This window comes from Leuciscus leuciscus (genome assembly GCF_965113295.1).
Source record: "Leuciscus leuciscus genome assembly, chromosome: 2".
NCBI classification, from domain to species: domain Eukaryota; kingdom Metazoa; phylum Chordata; class Actinopteri; order Cypriniformes; family Leuciscidae; genus Leuciscus; species Leuciscus leuciscus.
This window is the reverse complement of record NC_138726.1, coordinates 16329953-16351389: the sequence shown is the minus strand read 5'-3', so window position 1 is coordinate 16351389 and position 21437 is coordinate 16329953. Positions and strand designations below refer to the sequence as shown.

Below are 21437 nucleotides of genomic sequence, written 5' to 3'. Positions count from 1 at the left end.
TGATGAAACATTAAGACAACGTTATTTTGAGATCATTGTACAAACTTTAACTTTAACAACATTCCCAAAATATGCTCAAAATGTTGCAAATAAAATGTTATAATTTTGTTAATTTGTAACATTAGAAGAACGTTTTATAAAGAACATTAAACATCTCATCTCTCAATGATATCCTCAAAACATTTTCCTAACGTGACCGAGAGAACGTTTTTCTTTTGTTATAATGAAACATAGGGACAATGATATTTTGAGATCATAGTACAACTTGTTACTTCAGAAACATTCCCAAAACATCTTTTGAATGTTGCAGTTAAAATGTTATATCTTAGTTTTCATATAACGTTATAGGAACATTTTTTTAAATGAGAAAACATCCTTAAAATGTTCGGTAAACATTACATTCAAATGTTTTCTTTAGAACATTAACCAAACTTGTAGGGAATGTTAGCGAAAGTTCTGAGAACGTTCCCTGCTAGCTGGGAGTACTGTGCATGTAAAATACCCCAAGTAGCAGGTTTTATTTATGGGAGAAAAAAGGTCTGTCTACTGGTGCCAAGTAAGCCTATCTTTGGATAACTGTCTGTTTTTTAGACAATAACGAGTGAAAATAGTTAGGTTAGATACATTTGAGTAGGCCTGTTTTGTTAAAAATCGATAGCTGTAATGTTTCGGTGCAGAAGGAAGCCTGTGAGCCACAAAGGTAAGTTTGCGTGCAGATTAGGCTAATTTCCGCCCATTAGACAGCCTAGCCTGGTGTTCCCTTTCAGTTGGGTAATGTTCGACTTAGTCGATCGTATACTGACTGTATGGGATAACGCCTAGTGAGCCCGATCACTCTGATTACTCTTAAAATCAAGCCAACAAGCTTTGGCAGGTGCGTAATCAACGCCCCACCTTACCCTGCGGGTATAAACACGGAAGTGGATGCACCTATCAGTTGTCTTTCGCTTTCGGAGCTGATCGGTTCATTCTGATGGTCTCTGATCGAGCGACTATACAACGAGTGTGCCGGTGTTCTTCTGGAAGACTCTCCTGGTGTCTGTGTTTACAGCAGTTGCAGCGATGGTCGCGAGCTACGGAAGCTCTCTTCAGCTGTTTCCACAGCATTTTCTTCTTAGTAAGAGTGAGGGCGGAAGTAGTGAGTGCTTCACTTTCGAGTGTTGCCACGGTTGTTCCCCTGTGTGCTCCAACACTGGTGATGGGTCCCATTTCTAAAAGAGCAAACACGGTTGTGATTTGTGTGTCTTTTTCAAGATGCCATTTCATCCGTGCGTTTCGGGGTGTGGTCGGTCTCTGTCGTCCTCTGACGGCCACGAAAGCTGCGTCACCTGCCTGGGCATTCAGCACGCTGAAGCGGCTCTTGTGGATGATTCATGTATCATGATTTATGATTCATTGCGGGGATATTATCATCTCGGTGCTAAGATCGAGACTCGCTTCCGTTAAACGCAGAAGTGTAGTCCCCGTGCCTTTGCCCCGTTCTAGAGCGCCCCCTGGGTTAGCCTCCCAGGGGAAACCTGGAATGCCGCAGGGTTCGGATGATCTGAGAGTTACGTTGAGGGGTAATCCGCCCGGTGTGGCCCCGTGGATCCCTTCCGTTTCTCAGGCATCGCAGCCAGGGGAAGCTCAGCAGGAATGCGCCGGTCCCTCTGTGATGGACTGACCGGACATTTCTTTTGGGGCGACTCCGGATGATGGGATGTCCATCGCAGCATCAGAGGGGGAGCTTGATTTGACGGAGGAAGACTCGGTGCCGCTGCCCTCCTCCGGGAGGGTGAAGACGCCGATGTTGGATCCTGAGATGACGGCTATGCTCAAGAAGGCCGCCGAGGCGGTCGGGCTCGTGTGGAATACTCCATCGCGCCCCGAACCGTCTCGGTTGGATGATTGGTTTCTTGGAGCGGGCCGGTCTGGTTCTTAGCCCGCCGCTCCGGTACCTTTCTTTCCTGAAGTGCATGAGGAGCTCACTAGGTCGTGGAAGGCACCTTTCTCTGCCAGAAACAGGCTTGGTAGCTCCTCCTCCCTCACTACCCTCGATGGAGGTGCGGATAAGGGTTACGAGGCGATCCCCCCAGTGGAGCGGTCTGTTGCGATGCAACTGTGTCCAGCGACCGCTACCTCCTGGAAGGGAGACCCTCGTCTCCCCTCTAAGGCCCTTAAGTTCTCGTCTGCTTTGGCGGGCAGAGCTGTAGTGTCAGACTACATTGGCGTCTTTTCGCCTAGAGTTTCAGCGAGGATAATTCAAGGGCTTCCTCACTGGTCCAAACTCGCCTGCCACTACCTCCGATGGGGCTGAAGCTGGGTACGCTTCTCAACAGTAGAACTCTGGCCTGCTCAATCATGCCGCCTCAGGGCCTCATGATAGCAAACGCCATAAGAGAGTGGAAACCCCATCCCCCTAGGTGTCAGTAGGGAGGATTCTCGGGGCTGCATTGTGTCATCCGTGCTGCTTTGGGTATTCCCCTATCTTTTCACTACTCACTGGGGATAGTGGTTGTTTCGGAACGAACTGACGCCAGAGTTCACGCTACGGGCATTCCCCAGTGAGCTTTCTTGCACGTCAGCGTGCTTTGTCAGAATGGAACAGTCTTCAGTTGCCCCGTTCCGGCCCAACTAGACTTATTCCTCGAGAGCCTTCTGACTTCCTCTGAGTCACTCAGAGATGGGCATCGATGGAACCCGCACTGAGCCCTAAACGGCAGCTTGATTGTGGTGGTTCAGTATCTACCTCTGAAAGAGCTCCTGAACAATGCAAGGGGTCATCCTTCTTGCATAGCTCTTACCTTCTCGGAGACTTCTCCAGTGCCATGCACTCGGAGCGGTCCCCTGAGTAGTCAGGTAGCGAGTTAAAAACCTGTTTTAAGTAACAGTTCTCCTATTGTGTTTTACTCCTCAGAAGGTGGGAACTTGCATCATTTCAGTTGACGAAGTGTGCCTGGATTCGGGCCAGGGCTACTCCTGCAGGGGACCCTGGCCTGGATATATGCCAAGGCTCCCATCTCTCTTGTAATGGGAATAGATAGTGAGCCTGCGAGCGCTGCCTCGGAGGAGGCAGACCCAGCCCTGACTTTTCTCTGCTTCTCTCGCTCTGCGGTGGTAGAACAGAACGCAAAGTCTCGGTACCGGACTAACTACTTGTCTGTTTGGGGACCAGCAGAAAGGAGGGCGGTTCCCTGTGCGATGGTTGGCCCACGTGGGAATGTGTGGCCATCATCTTGGTGGAAGTCCAAGGTGCACCGTGTCCACTTGGGTTAAGAGTCTCTCCATCTGGAGCGTGTGCTCTTTCCTAAGCGTCGACATGGGTGCCTCACTGAACATATATTGTGTTAGGGGTTGGGCGACATTACACTAATGTGTACTGAACTCACGGCTTAGTAGGCTTCTTCATTGAAGTCAGCCTCACTTAGCCTGAGTTTAGTGTCATCTTGCTACGCCATTCTCCTCCTTGGACTGGATGAGTGCGTAAATTTACTCTGGTGAGTTCTACGGAACCCTATTGAGTTCCTCCGAGCCCCCTGTCGGTAGTAGACGTGGCGGAACGTCTGATACTAGTCCTATCACTTGTATGCTTGTGAAACTTGTGTTAGGTGGGGCCCATACGTCGTGATCCCTACGGTGATCCCGTATGTGTATTTCTCTACGGCATGCTTCCTACGGTAAGCTCGTATCTTCCTTCGACAGAGTCACCACTGCCGTCATTGACATTGACAAACTTTACCCGACTGAAAGGGAACGTCTCGGTTACCAATGTAACCCTCGTTCCCTGAAGGAGGGAACAGAGACTTAGTCCCCTTGCCACTTCTACTGGACCGCCGCTGACTGGGGCACGATCTGCTCCTCAGCGAAAAACAACTGGAAGGTGCATCCAGGGGCGGACTAGGGCCAAAAAGTGGCCCTGTACTTTCTGGCCCACAGCAGCCCACCACATCCCACATCATAACACATTGGCTCATTAATGTGCAGAATAATATTTAACACCACTTATAGCATAAAAATTTAACACAATACAAAAATAAATGCTGTTTAAACATTTTTTTAAAGGGTAACCCTTCCTTTTACAGTTCCCTAATTACTAGGTATTTACCGGGTAAATATATGGTAAGTTATAGTTGGTTATTGGTAATTACCACAGGTAACAAATATGTTAATGCAGAGAAACTACAAACTAATTACTAGGTATTTACCGGGTAAATATATGGTAAGTTATAGTTGGTTCCTGGTAATTACCACAGGTAACAAGTATGTAAATGCAGAGAAACTACAAACTAATTACTAAGTATTTACCTGGTAAGCATATGGTAAATTATAGTATTTTAGTGTGTAATTACTTAAGGTGATTAGTATGCAATTACAGAGAAACTACCAGGAAAAAAGAAAACACCACTGTTAAATATCAACTCAACAAAGTACTGTGTACTTGTTACCTGTTTAGGTTGGTAATAACTCAGATTTAATTGTGTACTTCCTCAGAATGTAGGCAGCCAATTTCAATTTTTAGGAAGACCTCCAGTATTACCCATCAATTCAAGTTAGGTTTGTAGTTTTCCTAGGGTTATGTTGGTAACAGTCCATGTTTATTTATTACTATCTTGAAATTAAGACGGTAGTTTCCAATAAATTACCTTGTCTTACATAGTTGTTGTTCATTGCTACACCCATTTATAGAGGGTTTATCAAATCATTTACCTTACACTTACCTGGTAACTACCCAGCAGGAACAGTTTTCCCTAATGTCATGGCACATCTTAAATACTGGGTATGTTCTTGCAGATGTTTTTACAATTTACTCAGTAAGTAAAGTGCAACTGTACTGTAAAATGAAGCCTTGTTTATTTCCATGGTATTACAGAGAAACTACCAGGGAAAAAAATTATACCACATAACCTGATCATTCCCTTTTCCATATAGTCACAACTTTTTACCTCGTATGTCCTGCAACGTTACCAAGGAAAACATAACAATTTACTCGGTAAGTAAAGTGTAACTGTACTGTAAAACGAAGCCTTGTTTATTTCCATGGTATTACTGGAATTTTTTTTTTACAAATTGTGCTTGCAAATTGTATAATATCCAAGGTAAACATTTATAGATATAGTGCAGTTAATTGTTCTCACTGTATTTTCAGAAAGTTTTGGAATATATTATCTACCCAAATGTGACACTAATAAAGCACAATAAAAATAATTTAAAGAGAAGGCTTATATTGACCTTTTAAGATTTTGTTTACATCTATCCTTGTATATATATATTTTTGCTATTTTATTAAAAAGGTTATACAATTACAACAACAATTAAAATGTTAACAATATTTCCAGTGTAATCTTTCTTTGTAAAAACTAAAGTTATCATAAGTACATCTCTGTATAGCAATAGAGTTTGGTAAAAGCTGTTCATTCATTCACACACAAAAACGCGATTCATTTTTAAACAGTATTTTTGCCAGCTGTAGCTACACAACAGCACGCATCTGTGCGTTCATTCATTCACACACAGAAACGCGATTCATATTTAAACAGTCTTTTTGTGTGTACAGACACTTGCGATTAGAACAAAGCAAATATTGTACTGACCTATTCCTCAGCTGGATCCGTCGCTCCTCGAAATGAAACTTCCAGCACTTCTGAGGTAAATTTTCCAGGATTATTATTAAGATAGTATTATTCCTCATAGCGTCATAAAGTACATGCGTTCTGAAAGTGAACTCGCGGTGTGTGTTATCCAGCTGATGTGGGCGTTTCACAGGTCTGTATGGGATCGCCTCAGATAATTTGCGTTTGAATAGCGCGCGCTCTCCATGGGCGGGGTCACATTAAAACTTAATGAGATGAGATGAGAACGACTGACATCTCTCTCTTTTCATACATATTACATAAACTGAGAATATTTTTTTTTTATAAAAATTACTTCATTTAAAAGAAGAGAATTCAAGCTTCATGCCTGTGTGTCTGTGTGACTGTTTGACTGAGTATTCGCTGAGTTACAGTTCATTTTCGGACGTGTTTCAGAATGGACTAAACTGACAGAGAGTAGGCAGAACTCGCATCATGTTTATTTTTCTTTATTTGGCAAAAAGCACAACACTTTGTTTTTATTGTGAGTATACACAAAAATAATACACACTTAACAGGATCGATTGATGTATGAAACTGGTTTGTAAAATCAAAGTCAACAGAGTATTTGGACTCTCGATTGAACTGATAAGAAAAAAAACTAGCAAATCACGCCGGCGTGATTGCCGACCGCAGAGGGTTAACAGGATCGATTGATGTATGAAACTTGTTTGTAAGATCAAAGTCAACAGAGTATTTTGAGTCTCTCTTGCACTGATAAGAAAAAAAGCGAGCCTATCGCGCCGGCGTGATAGCCGACCTCAGGGGGTTAACAGGGAGGGAGTGCAATACAATCACATGCACACAAAACACACTCCTTGTCGCGCCCGCACGATCGACTCACTCATCCATTTGCATAGAGATGTAATATTAGGATTTCCGTCATTTTAAAAAATATATATATTTGTGTACCGGGTGGACCGGCCCACATTGGCCAGCGGCCCACCGGGAAAAGTCCCAGTGCTCCAGATGGCCAGTCCGCCCCTGGGTGCATCCACTTCCATGTTTATACCAGCAGGGTAAGGCGGGGCATTGATTACGCACCTGCCAAAGCTTGTTGGCTTGATTTTAAGAGTAATCAGAGTGATCGGGCTCACTAGGCGTTATCCCATACAGTTGGTATACGATCGACTAAGTCTCCGTTCCCTCCTTCAGGGAACGAGGGTTACATTGGTAACTGAGACGATTGTCAGCATTGGTCGGAATCTGTTGGTGCAGTGTGAATTAGCCCTAAGAATGTCCCTACGGAATGTCTTTGCTGATTGGTCCAGTATAAATTGTCTTAGTCTCTGCTGATTGGTTAAGTGTCCCTTCAGAATGTCCGTAGTCTCTGCTGATTGGCCTCAAAATATCCTGTTTAATATATATAGACCATTTTAACCGCTATTCGTCGGTTTAAGAAAGCGACGTTTATGATCCTTGGATGTTTCCGCTTAGTTGTCGATCGCATTCAAAACATCGACGGGAGGCGCTTGATTCGCAATCGGATTGGGATTATTTATTTAAACCTGCTATTAAACAAATCTAAATTAAAATTAGTTCCATGTTGCTCAGTGTTCGGATGCTCCCTCAGGCCCATAACTAACATACTTTAGGAAATAAAAGCGCTTATTTATCCGAAACTTGATGTTGCGCCTGGATTGCAGAAGTGAAGCGAGAAGGCTGGAGACCAACTAGTAACTCTAGGATATGCAGCATTTACGCTGACGCTTTTATCCAAGGCGACTTACAATTGCTATATATGTCAGAGGTCGCACGCCTCTGGAGCAACTAGGGGTTAAGTGTCTTGCTCAGGGACACATTGGTGTCTCACAGTGGATTCGAACCCGGGTCTCTCACACCAAAGGCATGTGTCTTATCCACTGCGCCACTACCACCCCTAAAAGCATACATTTTGATTCTGGTAAGTAAATTAATTTTTTTCCCCATTTAATTATTTGTATTTTTTACAACAAGTATGGTGCAGCATCATTTGAGCTAGCATTGTGGCTCCATCACTGTTTACACAGCTAGCTACCTAGCGTTTTGATATATATATATATATATATATAATTATTATTATTATTATTTTTCACTTTTTAAGCTTGGCTAATGTTAATTCCAACATGCACTGATGCATTAAACAATAACAGTAGTGTTTTTAAAGATTGTTCATTAGATTAATTAGGAAAGCCATCCGATGACCATGCAAGTCCAAACTACAAAAAGGGTTTAAACACTGTTTTTCAAGCTTGTTCAGTGAACCATATATAATTATTGCACATGCTCCTGTGAACGGTTTACAGACAGTAGACAATTAATGTCACAGTTACAATAACGTAGGACACTAGAGACCTTTCTACTGACTCTGAAAAACACCAGGAGAAAGATGCCCAGGGTCCCTGATCACCTGTGCGAACATGCCATAGACCTGCTGCAGGAGGCATGAGGACGGCAGATGTGAGCAGAACAATAAACCGCAGTGTCCGTAATGTAAGAAGCCTAAGACAATGCTACAGGGAGACAGAAAGGACAGCTGTTTGTCATTGCAATGTTAAACCACATGCAACCATGTGTCCACACCAAACGTGTTCAAGAACTTGAGGATGAGATGCACTCTAGCAGCTGTGTAACATTTCGAAGGCTGCATCCTCCAGAGATCGCATTTGTCAGCTGCATACGTCGTAAACAAGGATGTCTTATTTCAGAACAGTAACCATTATAAAATTGACCGTTATCACTAGTTAAGTGTCATTTCTTAATGACTTTGGAATGTAGTGGTCAGTTTACTGAAATGATGCAGCCTCAATGACTTATCCAGTCTATAAATGCGACCTCCGGAGTACGTAGCTAATGACTGCAGCTTTTAATCTTCTAATATTCTAAAATTCTAAAACAATGTGCTATCTTCATGTGTAAGGTGTCATCTTTTTCAGAAAAAGATAAGCTTTCAACAAATTACAGTTATTGACCGTTATTGTGTGTGGTGAGTTTGTAAATAAAAAAAAATAAAAAAATAAAATAAAAAAAAACGACAATAAATTTACTGATTTTTATTTAGAAAAAAACAGAAAAAATCATGAACGAAAGAAACTAACACTTTAAAGTTGAAAAATGAACTATAATACATATACTGTATATACAAGTCTTTTTTGTGACATTGGGTTGCACAGTTTTCATTTAGGACACTTTTTTTCTTACACGCACACATACAAATGCACGCATTCATAGGCACGCACACATACACATGCACGCACTACATGCTAAGATACGTGAAAGAGTAACGGCCATCCGCCTCCTAAATTTCATTAAAAATCATCCCAATCCCCTCTTCTGCTGTCTAACACTTCTTTCTGTTGTCTAACACGTATTTGTTCGTTTCTTTTATTATTTTATGCAATCCAAAACACTCTAACCTGCCGCGCGTCGTATCTCTCTGTTCAAATCCTTCCTTCCCGCGCTGCTGTCATTTGCAGACGGAAAGCATGACATTACCGTAATAAGCCGTATATTGGCGAAAAGCTCATGATGTCTACTTTCAGGAACTATTTGAATTATTTTGATAGTGCAAACGGTTGAAGAGTTACAGTGACATGAATAAAGCTTGGTTGGCTGTGTCGTCGACGACACATCCGGTTTTAAAGGGTTAAAGTTGAAAAATGAACAAAAATACATATATACACAAGTCTTTTTTGTGACATTGGGTTGCACAGTTTTCATTTAGGACACTTTTTGTCATACATGCACACACATACAAATGCATGCATACATAGGCATGCAGGCGAAGCCGGCAGCTCGGGGGACCAGGGCGGAGCCGGACCTTCAGGCGGCCATGGCGGAGACGACCCTTCAGGCGCCCATGCCGGGGATCGGCCTTCAAAAAAATTCTTGGGTGGAGTTATGGGCTTAGACTCAGGGACAGACTCAGGGACAGTCCCAGGCGTGGCGGCGACCTTCGTGGCTAAGGGCTCAGGTGGCATGGCGGTGGCCATCTTTGCCGAGGGTTCGGGCGGCGAGGCGGCCTTCTTGGCCGGAGACGAGGGCTCAGGCATGGTGGCGCCCATTTTGGCCGGAGACGAGGGCTTAGGCGTGATCTTGGCCAGAGATGAAGCTCAGGCTCGGCAGGCATGACGTGAAGAAGCTCAGGCTTGGCAGACATGACGTGAAGAAACTCTGGAAGGGCGCTCTCGACGGGACAAGACTCTGGAAGGGTGCTCTCAACGGGACGAGACTTTGGAAGGGTGCTCTCGACAGGACGAGACTCTGGCAGGGTGCTCTCGACAGGACGAGACTCTGGAAGGGTGCTCTCGGCAGGACGGGACTCTGCATTTGGTGGAGGGGTGTTGGTAGGCTCTGCGAGGCTGATGGTGAATGCAGAGTTGTTGTTTACCAGCACCCACTCCACACATGTGGCAAAATATGTGTGCCTGCTGAGGCTGGCGATGTAGAACACACACAGCGAGCGGTCAGGATAGTGCATTAGGCACGACAACTCGAAGAAATCCCTGGTGTGAGACTCCAGGGAGCAGTCTGCTCCAGGCATAGCAGGGCAACAGCGGGAATGTCCATGGAGAAAAACAAACAAAAGAAAGAAAACACCGCAAAAAATAAACTGTTATCAGCCTTGTATTCTGTTACGGCTGAGGTGGGTGAGATGAAGCGCACAACAAAGGAGTCCATTGTACATTGTACAAACAAATGCTCCCAAACTTTCCACTAAGAAAGTAATTGTAAGCATCCAGTCTGCGACATTCTTTTACCGCATCTCTCGTGCACACCGTATCAACCAGGTAATGATAGTCATGTGGATAAGATACTTCAGGTAAACGTGAAATGTTCGGTCTGAAAAGTTTGCTCCTCAAAATACAGTAATTCCACATCATTGTTTATTTTCAGTTCCGTTTTCGTTTGCACTTGACAAAAAATGCAGCGCTTGTTTTGACAGACCTGTGAATTAAAAATGGCGCCACCGGAAATGCTTCAGGACCAGACATGCGCAGTAGTATTCCAATGTGTTTGTTATTGTTTATGTCCTTGGTATGGTCTATATTCTCTGCTTATTGTTCCAGAATAAAAGTGTAGTATTGTTTTAATCTTTGCTGATTGGTCAATAATCTCCATACAGAATGTTCCTTGTCCTCTGCTGATCAGTCTAAAATGATTTTGTGAAATCTCCCTAGTGTATGCTGATTGGTCCAGAATGTCTCTATGGAATGTCCCTGGTCTTTGCTGGTTAGCCCAAAATGATTCTTTTCATTCTCCCCAGTCTATGATGACTGGTCAAGAACCAGAGTTGTCAGTCTCTGCTGATTGGTCAAGAATGTCCCTGGTCTCTGCTGACTGAATTAAAAGGATTCCATGGAATATTCCTAGTCTATGCTGATTGGTCAGTTTCAGATTGGAATATCCCTGATACTTGCCGATCGGTGCAATCTCCATGGTCTCTGCTGATGTATGATTCTTATTTTGGACATTGGTTTGGATGTCACTATTAAAGCACAAAATGTTTGACAGAACCCACATTTGCTTTAATGACATGTTGGTTTGGCTTAGCATTAATCCTCCATCAGCTTATTTGGTTAAATACATTTCCCATAATAGTTGTCTTCCTGAACTCTTGATCGCTGCGTTTAAGTACATTCCATCCAATTATGGTCAGGTTTACAAGAAAACCCCAAAACTGAGCAAGGTCAGAGAGCAGAACCAGTGCATGTATTCTCAGTGTGGGAATATTCAGGCTTTGACATTTGGGAGCTTTTGAAACCAGCGACAGCATCTGGAGGAATTGTTGAGCTGCTCGTGGAAGCCCAAAACTTTTGGGTGTTGAGTCAAGAGATCATAACCTATATTAGAGAATAAATCAATGTAGTGTTAAACAATGTGTAGCACACTACTGTCCACATAAGACCTGAGGTCATAGCTGCAGAATTTCTGCTAAAGCTTTTCCAATACAGATAGCGAAATCCATCCGACCACTTTCAGAGTGCAGAGAAGGGTTTTGAGATCAGGACACAACATTGATTAAACAAGCAAGAAGAAAAACAAACTATTATATAAAACAGCTCCGGGAGCTTCCTTGTATTTCTTGACCCCGATTGGTCGAGTGTGGAGGAAGTTTGAATCAGATGAACATTTGCAGAAAACGCTTTTAAACCCACAGGCTGCAGTGGGCTCCATATCCCTCTTCTCCTTTATCTAGCCTATGTGACGCTCTCCTTCCTCTTTGTCTGCTGTGAAAAAAGCGTTTCTTTGGAGAGGAAGACACAGAAATGTTCAATTGTAAGAGAGGAAGTCAAGGTCATGACTGCCTGTGGCCAGAATCACAGCACAAATCTCACGGACATACACAAAAAAAAACACTGAATAAAAGGAATTTGTTCTGAAATTATTTAAGCATTATCAAATTTGGCTCATTCTAAATAATCTACTTTATTAAATAATAAAAATAGAGCTGTCTCTATTTTAATAAAAACAATTATGATATGATGATTAATCAAAGTAACTCTAGTAATCTGAAAACTGTAACACATTTCCAAGGAAGACGAAGATGATTTAAAAAAAAAAAAAAAATTATTAAATAACTAGTAATAGTAATGCAACCAATGATCCAACAATACGAAACAGTGTGCTGTGCACAAATAATACCGGACAAAGAGTGATTCAAAATTAAGGGCTTAAATACACAAATGGTGATAAACAAATACAAACAGCTGTGCTCATTAAATGAATAAACATGACAACAGATAGATTGGAGGGAAACTGAACAAAGGAACACATGTGACTGAAAATAACAAACTAAAAGTTCATGATAATGTAACAGACCGAACATAAACGTGACAAAAACATTCAATAATTGTTGCAGTAGACGAATAAATCATTAAAAAGGGGTTGCAAAAGATTGTTTTCTTGGTCAATATATTATATCATATTGTTGATCATTCTCACTAAGATAGAATTAGAGGCCATTCACACAGGTTGTTTTCTTGTATTCTGTATTTAAAATTTTTTTTTTTTTTAAATACAATGGCATTTTAACTATTTCAAATGTGACCTAAGTGTCCACAAATAGCCACATTCCAGGACCAATGTATATCTGAATAGGAAAAAGACTTTGGTTGTGTTTGTTTTGTGCAACCACTAAACAAGTGAAATTAAAAAGCTTTAAAGTTCTGCAGCATTAGGGAGCTGTACAAGAGAATCTAAAGAGAGATGGAAGCTCATAATGTACTGAATAATGACTCTATTTAAAAAAAATATATATATATACACACATATATACCCAGGTGAAAAAGACGTAGTATTAAAGGTTGTATTAAAGTATTAAAGATCACATTCATCTAATCTTTCCTAACGATCCGCTAGCTGCCCGCCCCAAAAGCATGCCGTCAAAAAAACGTGTCTCTGTAGGCAGCCTAGGCTCTGAGATCTGCACACAAAAACAATGGGCTCTATGCACGCATCACTTCCGCATTGGCGTAAGGATGGTCGGACATTTCCGGTTAACGGAAGAAAACATTAAACAGTGACAGTCGACATTTACGATGGCGGAGACGAAGTTCACAAGGTGTTTGCTGGAGTTGCCGAAAGTGTCTGTTAACGATATCCGGAGGATCGTCCGGGCATCCAGTACGACACCACGTAGTAAATTAGATAAAGGCTTTAAATTTTACGTTTCTTCATTTCTTTGCAACTTTGAAGGTAACGTTAATTTGCTAACGCTAGCTAGCCAGAGCTAGAAACCTAGCTTTGGTGTTTTAAGTCATGACTCTGTCCTGCATCAGGTTAACCATGCTTTAAATAAAGTTTAATTATGTGTATAAACCTCTCACTTCATGTGTTTGTACTTTTTTATTAAAGTATCAGGTAAAAACAGGGCAACAAATGAGATATCTGTGAGAGCCCACTGCTACCGCTCAATGAAGAAGCTAAAGCCACCACACCAGCTGAAAGTAGGACTAGTTATTTAACATGATTCATATACTCTTTGCAACACTGCATTTTGGTCGTTGCTTTTACCTTACCTAAACAGATACGCATGCCAGTTATGTATCCACCACCTCCAAAACTCCGAAGCTGCTGTCAGATTATGATGTTCCAAGGACACAAGTTTCCTATTGTGTATCAACAACACTCAATAACAGTTTATGTGATGTGTTAATCACAAAATTTCTTCTCTAACAATTTGACAACAGCTACTTGTGAAGTAGGCTATTCAACTATCCCGCTTGCTTGCAAGACTCCGTGGCTGAGCAGTGTGCACCCGCTTCCTTATTTGGGTTTTGGGTTGCCAGGTTTTAAGACAGAACATTTTAGGCTAAATTGAAAGTAAGTAATTGTGTATGTGTAGGGTGTATTTCATACACAATCTGGCAACCTGAAAAACGTCAGACTAACAGAAAAAATGAATGGATCCGTGATTTTAAAATTAAGTTTGATGGTCATGCAAATTACGTAAGTTTTCCGGGAGAAATAACAGAACGGGAGGACGCTGGGAGATGACCTTGAAATACCGGGAGAAACTTGGGAAAAACGGGAGTGTTGGCAGGTATGTGGAAGACAGTATAGCCAAGTGGTGCAAGACAGTAGGAAATTGACGCAGAAAAGCACAAAAGTGACAGTAGACAAGTGGCTTACACCAATAAAAAGAAGAAAGAACAGGTTTTGCTCCTACTGCTGTTGCTGTAGACCCTCTTCTTTCAAAACGCATTAAATTATGCTTCTGTGTATTTCAGATGACATTACGTGATTCACAGCCAGTTATGCTTGTTAAAAGCTACTGTTCCTGTGTGGCTGGATGTGGGATATGCAATCATTTGGTTGCTTTACTTTATCAGACTGCCCATTACTCTGAATGTGGCATGTCTGTCGTCCCTCCTGTACTTTCGTGCACTGAAACCGAGCAGAAGTGGCATAAACCACGAACAATGGTTTGTATCATTTCAATACCAAACAGTTGTATCACATGCATACTAGCATCTCTCCTAATACCATTTCATAAATAAATAGGGAGTGAAGCCAGGACCTGTGGATGCCATGGTTGTAGTAAAGCCCAAACCAGGTGCTACTTCGGCAAGCGGAATTAGGTATGCAGAGTCCAATTAAATAGGCAGATTACAATGTGTTGCGAAATATATGTTATTGATAGCTGTTAGATAATGGTGTATTTCCTAGTGAGTCTGTGTACTTTTCCTGCTGCGTAGTGACATCTTGGTTATCTCAAATGTCATGATCAGGCTGTACCGCTACGACGAAATACACAACGCAGTCGACTATTAGATAGTCTAAAGTCTATACAGTTACACCTAGAATTCATAAGAATCCTACAATGGCCTGATATTGTTATTCCAGATCTACACTTTACAAGGGATACAGTGGTGAGCTACCAGACCCATCAACCCTAAACCCACTACCTGCCTATGCTGACATGGAACCAGACTCTCTTCCCCTTATCTGCAAAATGAACATCACATCTGACAAACCACTCGTGGACTCCATTTTTGGCAAGGTACAAACTGGCAGTATCCTGTCATATCAACACCCACCACCTCCACCTGACAGTGTTGTCATCCATCAGGATGCACCACCGTTTCCAAAAGTGCCACTGGAAGGTTACCATCTACAACAAACAGAGTGTTCATTCGCCATCATGACAGATCAAGAAAAGCTGCACCTCAGTTCTCTGTCTGTGACTTTGACACAGTCACACCAGATTGAGGAAGCAACCCGAAGCCAAAGTGCAACACCCGAGTGGCATTCCCTAAGGAAGGAGAGAGTGACTGCTTCACATTTCCGGGAGGTAAGCCATGTAAGAGGTACAAGCACAGCAGAAAAACTGGCAGAAAGAATTATCAGAGGGACAAGACAAACACCGCTAATGAAAAGGGGGCTAGAAATGGAAGCAGGTGCATTGAAGGACTATGCGGTTCTAAAAAATCTCAACCTGACCAAGTGTTAGTCCAAGTGATCTGAGGGCGCGGGCGGGTATAGATATATACACTAGATGTCGCCTTGGCTACGGTTTCGTTCCAATGAACTGCCATAGCCAAGGCGACTTCTATTGTATATATCTATACCCGTCCGCGCCCTCAGATGACTTGGACATGGCTGTGTACAAGAGGTAAAAACGATATAAATACTGTTAGTTTTCTCACACAAACCGCTCGTTTCGTGTCTTAGGCCATCAATGTGTACTTACGATGGGGAATTGATTAATTTGGACGACGGGGAATTGTTTTTAATTTGGACTCTGTGCTTGCTCTTTGAGGTGGTGACCATAGACCTGCATTATATGACTGACAGACAAGAACGGTTTGACCTAAAAATATCAAAATTGAAACTTCTGCGGAAAAAAAAGACACCTACATCTTGGATGCCTTTGAGGTAAGCTAAAACATACCAAAAATGTATTTCAAAGTGAATTATCCCTTTAAGTGCCCCTACACAACATTAAATTGCAAGCATGTTAGCATCCGTATTGACAGTTACTGTAAACATCCTGGAACATTTTGGAAAACAGAAACTGGACCACACACGTCAGTCCTTTTGCTTACTGCTCTTCTCAGTATTTGTAAAATACAATGCACTAGTAGATAGATCTAGATAGTTTTAGATACATTTCTCATCACGAGGGAAATTCAAGGTTTCCAGTAGCTTACAACAACACACATCAAACATGCAACATTTAAACAGATAGGCTTAATAATACTAATCAATGTTGAAAGCTCTAAAACGTCTATATTAAACACAGTGGACATTTTAATTTACCTTGTGAAGAACCTTATGTCATCATCTGATCCAGCAAACCGCTCCAAGCAGAACTTGTTGCTGATAGATATCTCCTCTACTAGGCTTCGGAGTCTTGCTATCTCTTCATCAAGTTCTTCAATGCGGTTAAGAGACATATCCAGCGCAGCAGGTTCACTACTGTCGCAGTAGTCATGGTCAGGAGGATAGTCCAATTCCACAGATGGATCGTGCGTGGTTTCTGTATTGGGACGCTCTGTCCTTTCCCAAACTCCGGGCTGTGGGGCTGGCAGACTGAAATTGTTCCATTGAAAAAGCACTGGAACAGCTCCCTTCTTTAGACGTCTGCGCCCAGCTGGAGTCGGAGGCTCTATCACGTCTTCACTTTGAAAGTGTCGGCTGCAGACTCGTGTGTTTGTTGTAAGAAACTTTTCTCGTCGGATTTTAATCACCCACTGTTTATGTAATTCAATGTCTTTGGGAAAAGTAAAAAAACTAACTGAAGAATTGCATGTTGCAGACACTGTGCATTGCGGAACACAGCAGTGGTGGCTAGAAGAGCTGTCTTCCCGCCTTTGAAAGGACAATTTCGAACGTTTACATGTCATCGTGTTATCAGTCAAGACGAAGTACAAGTAAAAACATTAACATAAACAACACAACAACAACGAAAATGAACAGTTTTTGGTGTTTTGACGACAAGCATTCAATGGTAGCACTTCACTCGACAATAACCGGATGTTTACAACCATCCTGAGACTTAACCGGAAATACGTCATGCTCGCCAGTGCATACCGCCCATTGGTTTCACCAACCACTCAAAACCAAAACAAATAGTGTTCCAACCAATCACCGACAGGGGGAGGGTGTTGTGAGGTTTTGTGCTCGTGCACGGCTGCATGCGAAGTTGGAGCTGAAGAAGAAGTTGGCTCAAAACCTCACAACACCCTCCCCCTGTCGGTGATTGGTTGGAACACTATTTGTTTTGGTTTTGAGTGGTTGGTGAAACCAATTGTTTTTGTGTGCAGATCTCAGAGCCTAGGCTGCCTACAGAGACAAATTTTTTTGATGGCATGCTTATGGGGCTGGCAGCCAGCGGATCGTTAGGAAAGATTAGATGAATGTGATAAAAAAAACAAAAACAAATTGGGCCTGAAATCACTGATACAACCTTTAAATGTATTAAAAATGTACTTTAAATTCAAGTAGAATGTTTATAATACATTTGTATTCCCAACATGCTTATTTGAAGTCAGAACGCAGGACAGGAGGCAGGAATCAGTTTGAACACTTTACTTAATCTTTCTTCGGCAGCACAGACATACATTAAACAGCAGGTTTGAATGTAGTAGTTGCCTCTCCGCTTATTGATGGAAGTGATTGGTTTACATTATGTAATTGAGTGTATGTGTGTAGCTGCAAATAAACAAAACAGTAATAAATGTTACTCGTCGCTGCCCGATGAAAACCGCGTATGTCCATTTTGCCGATTTTGAGATTTTTCGACGGATAGAATGTCCAGGTTAATTTCCGTATACAGTATGCTTCACATATCTAAATGACGAATGAAAAGTTGTGAAATCATGTCATCTGATTTTCATGTATATTTACATTTACATTTTACATTTAGTCATTTAGCAGACGCCTTTATCCAAGGCGACTTACAAATTAGGACTAAATTCAGCGAGTCATCATAAAGAGGCAAGAGCAACAACAACGCAGGAAGTGCTCAAAATACGAAGTTCAGGTATTATTCAGAGTAGCATAAGCCTGATAAGTGGTGTTTCGATGTGTGGTGTTTTTTTTTATTTTTTTTTTATAAGGTTAAGTGCTCACGGAAGAGATTGGTTTTCAGCTGTTTTTTGAATGTTGTCAGGGATTCTGCATTCCGGATGAGGGTGGGGAGAGCGTTCCACCAGCATGGAACTGTGAATGAGAATGTTCTGGAAAGTGATTTTGTGGCTTTCTGTGATGGAACCACGAGACGTCGCTCGTTGACCGATCGTAGGTGTCTGGTAGGGATGTAGACTCGTAGGAGTGAGTGAAAGTAGGAGGGAGCTGAGCCTGTGATAGTTCTGTAAGCAAGCGTCAGTGCCTTGAACTTGATGCGAGCAGCTAGAGGTAGCCAGTGCAGAGAGATGAACAGAGGAGTGACGTGGGCCCTCTTGGGCTCGTTGAAGACAAGACGAGCTGCAGCATTCTGGATCATCTGTAGGGGTTTGGTCGCACATGCTGGGAGTCCAGCCAGAAGGGCATTGCAGTAGTCAAGCCTAGAGATGACCAGGGCCTGGACGATAAGTTGTGTTGCATGCTCAGTTAGGAAAGGCCTGATCTTCCTGATGTTGTGCAGTGCAAACCTGCATGATCGAGCTGTCTTTGAAATGTGATCTGTGAAGGTCAGCTGGTCATCAAACGTTACTCCAAGATTTCTGACCGATCTTGATGGGGTGATTAATGATGACTCTAGCTGGATGGTGAAGTCGTGCTGTAGAGATGGATTGGCAGGGAGGACGAGAAGCTCAGTCTTTGCCAGGTTGAGCTGCAGGTGATGTTCCTTCATCCATGTGGAGATGTCCGCCAGACAGCTTGAGACCCGTGCAGCTACTGTGGGATCATCTGGTTGAAAGGAGAGGAAGAGCTGTGTGTCATCAGCATAGCAGTGGTAGGAAAAACCGTGTGCCTGTATGATGTGTCCCAGTGATGTGGTGTAGATGGAGAAGAGGAGGGGACCAAGAACTGAACCCTGGGGAACCCCTGTGGTCAGCTGATGTGCTCTGGATACCTCACCTCTCCATGCGACCTTGAAGGACCTACCTGTGAGATAGGACTCAAACCAGTGGAGTGAAGTTTCTGTGATGCCCAGTGATGAGAGGGTGGACAGAAGGATCTGATGATTCACCGTGTCGAAGGCAGCAGACAGATCCAGGAGAATGAGGACTGAAGATTTGGAAGCAGCTTTTGCGATCCGTAGGGCTTCTGTGACTGACAGTAATGCAGTCTCAGTTGAATGTCCTTTCTTGAAGCCAGATTGGTTGACATCCAGCTGGTTGTTTAGAGACAAGAAGGATGTTAGTTGGTTGAAGACAGCTCTTTCAAGTGTCTTCGCAATGAATGGTAGGAGAGAGATAGGTCTGTAATTCTCTACAAATGATGTGTTTAGCGTTGGTTTTTTGAGCAATGGAGTAACCCGAGCCTGCTTGAATGCTGTAGGGAAGGTGCCAGTGTGGAGGGATGAGTTGATGATGTGTGTGAGTGATGGTAGAAGTGTGGGAGAGATGGCTTGTAGAAGGTGTGAGGGGATGGGGTCAAGCGGGCAGGTGGTAGGGTGACTGGAGAGGAGAAGTGTAGATACTTCTTCCTCGGTTAGCGAAGAAAAGGAGGACAGAGGGGTATTGGCTGTGGAAGGGGTCGGTCTGGGTTCCTGTGTGTGTGGAGCTGAGAACTGACTGCTGATAGCTGTTGTTTTGTTGGTGAAGAAGGTCGCAAAATCGTTAGCAGTTAAGGAGGAGGCGGGAGGTGGTGGAGGTGGACAGAGGAGAGAGTTGAATGTCTTGAAGAGTAATCGTGTGTTGGAGGAGCTGTTGATCTTGTTGTGGAAGTATGAAGATTTTGCAGCATGAACATCAACAGAAAAGGAGGAGAGGAGAGATTGATACATACTCAGGTCAGATGCGTCTTTTGATTTGTGCCATTTCCTCTCCGCTGCCCTGAGTTCGGTCCGGTGTTCCCGAAGAACCTCAGATAACCAGGGGTTAGAGGGAGTAGCGCGTGCTGGCCTGGAGGAGAGAGGGCAGATAATGTCTAGAGAAGAGATTAGAGTGGAGCATAAGGTGTCCGTTGCGGTATTCACATCCAGAGATGAGAATTGTGAGGGTGGGGGAAGAGAGGATGACACGGCAGAGGAGAGATGGGAGGGGGAAAGTGAGCGCAGGTTTCGTCTGAAAGTGACTGGTGGTGGGGGTGGTGGTGCAGGGGTAGAGAGTTGTAGACTGAAAGTAATGAGGAAATGATCTGAAACGTGGAGAGGTGTCACCAGGATGTTTTCTGTGGTGCAGTTGCGTGTGTAAACCAGGTCCAGTTGGTTGCCTGATTTGTGAGTAGCTGTGGTGATGAGTCGTTTGAGATCGAAAGAGGCTAGGAGAGAGGTGAAGTCTGTTGCATGTGGCTTTTCGAGATGAATGTTGAAGTCACCGAAGACTAGAAGTGGGGTGCCGTCCTCAGGGAAAGTGGACAGCAGCACATCCAGCTCATCTACAAAGTTACCCAGCTGACCTGGGGGGCGATAAATGACTACAATATGGATTTTAATGGGAGTTGTAAGTGTAATAGCATGATATTCAAATGAGTTGTTGTTGCATAGAGAAGAGAGCGTGGAGTATTTGGAATTGTTAGAAACGAGAAGCCCTGTACCCCCACCTCTCCCAGACTGGCGAGGGGAGTGGGAGAAGGAGAAATTGCTAGAGAGAGCAGCAGGGGTTGCTGAGTCTTCTGGACGAATCCAGGTCTCAGTCAGCCCCAAGATACTAAGAGTAGAATGAGATGCAAAGGCTGGAATGAAGTCAGCTTTATTGACTGCTGACTGACAAATCCATTTGGTGTCAAAGCTGTCAATCACGCCTCGTATCTCCCACCCTGTGGAAGCATCTCGCCGGTCTCGTGAAGTTTCATCTTAAGCGTCTCTGGAAGCTCAGCATTGGATAGCCGAATAACACTATTTTTCAAATAAACATAGCCTGGTGAGACAATGACTTTCCTTTACAGTAAGCCTAACTTTATCGAGGTAAACGTTTCCCCCCTGACTCCAGACGTACGTCTAGGAGTGGAGAGGAGTGACAAAATTACGGTAGGACTGTACAGTGCAAACAAAGTATCTGTCTAGCATTGCCATGTCAGTGCAGCCGCGGCGCTACCATTTTCTACTGTGGTTTTGTACGTTTCTTCATTCGGATCTATTTGCGATCCATTCCATTCTAAACAAACAACGCAGTTTACATGCTTCATCCTTGTTACATTATTCATTAAGATAATAATTAATAAATGCACGCATAATTATCAGTGAACTTGATAAATGTTGCAGATATGTTTTACATGCATGCACAAACAAAT

At 43.0% G+C, this 21437-nt stretch overlaps 1 protein-coding gene across 1 annotated transcript; it reads right to left on the bottom strand.

Moving 5' to 3' along the window:
- Positions 1 to 18131: 18131 nt before the first annotated feature.
- Positions 18132 to 20999, bottom strand: LOC309492910 (uncharacterized protein; the record flags this gene model as incomplete). Its single annotated transcript, XM_082161950.1, has 3 exons — positions 18132 to 18947; positions 19146 to 20879; positions 20963 to 20999. 3 exons carry the CDS (start codon positions 20997 to 20999, stop codon positions 18148 to 18150), a joined length of 2571 nt encoding a protein of 856 aa, XP_082018076.1. The 3' UTR covers positions 18132 to 18147.
- Positions 21000 to 21437: the final 438 nt, after the last annotated feature.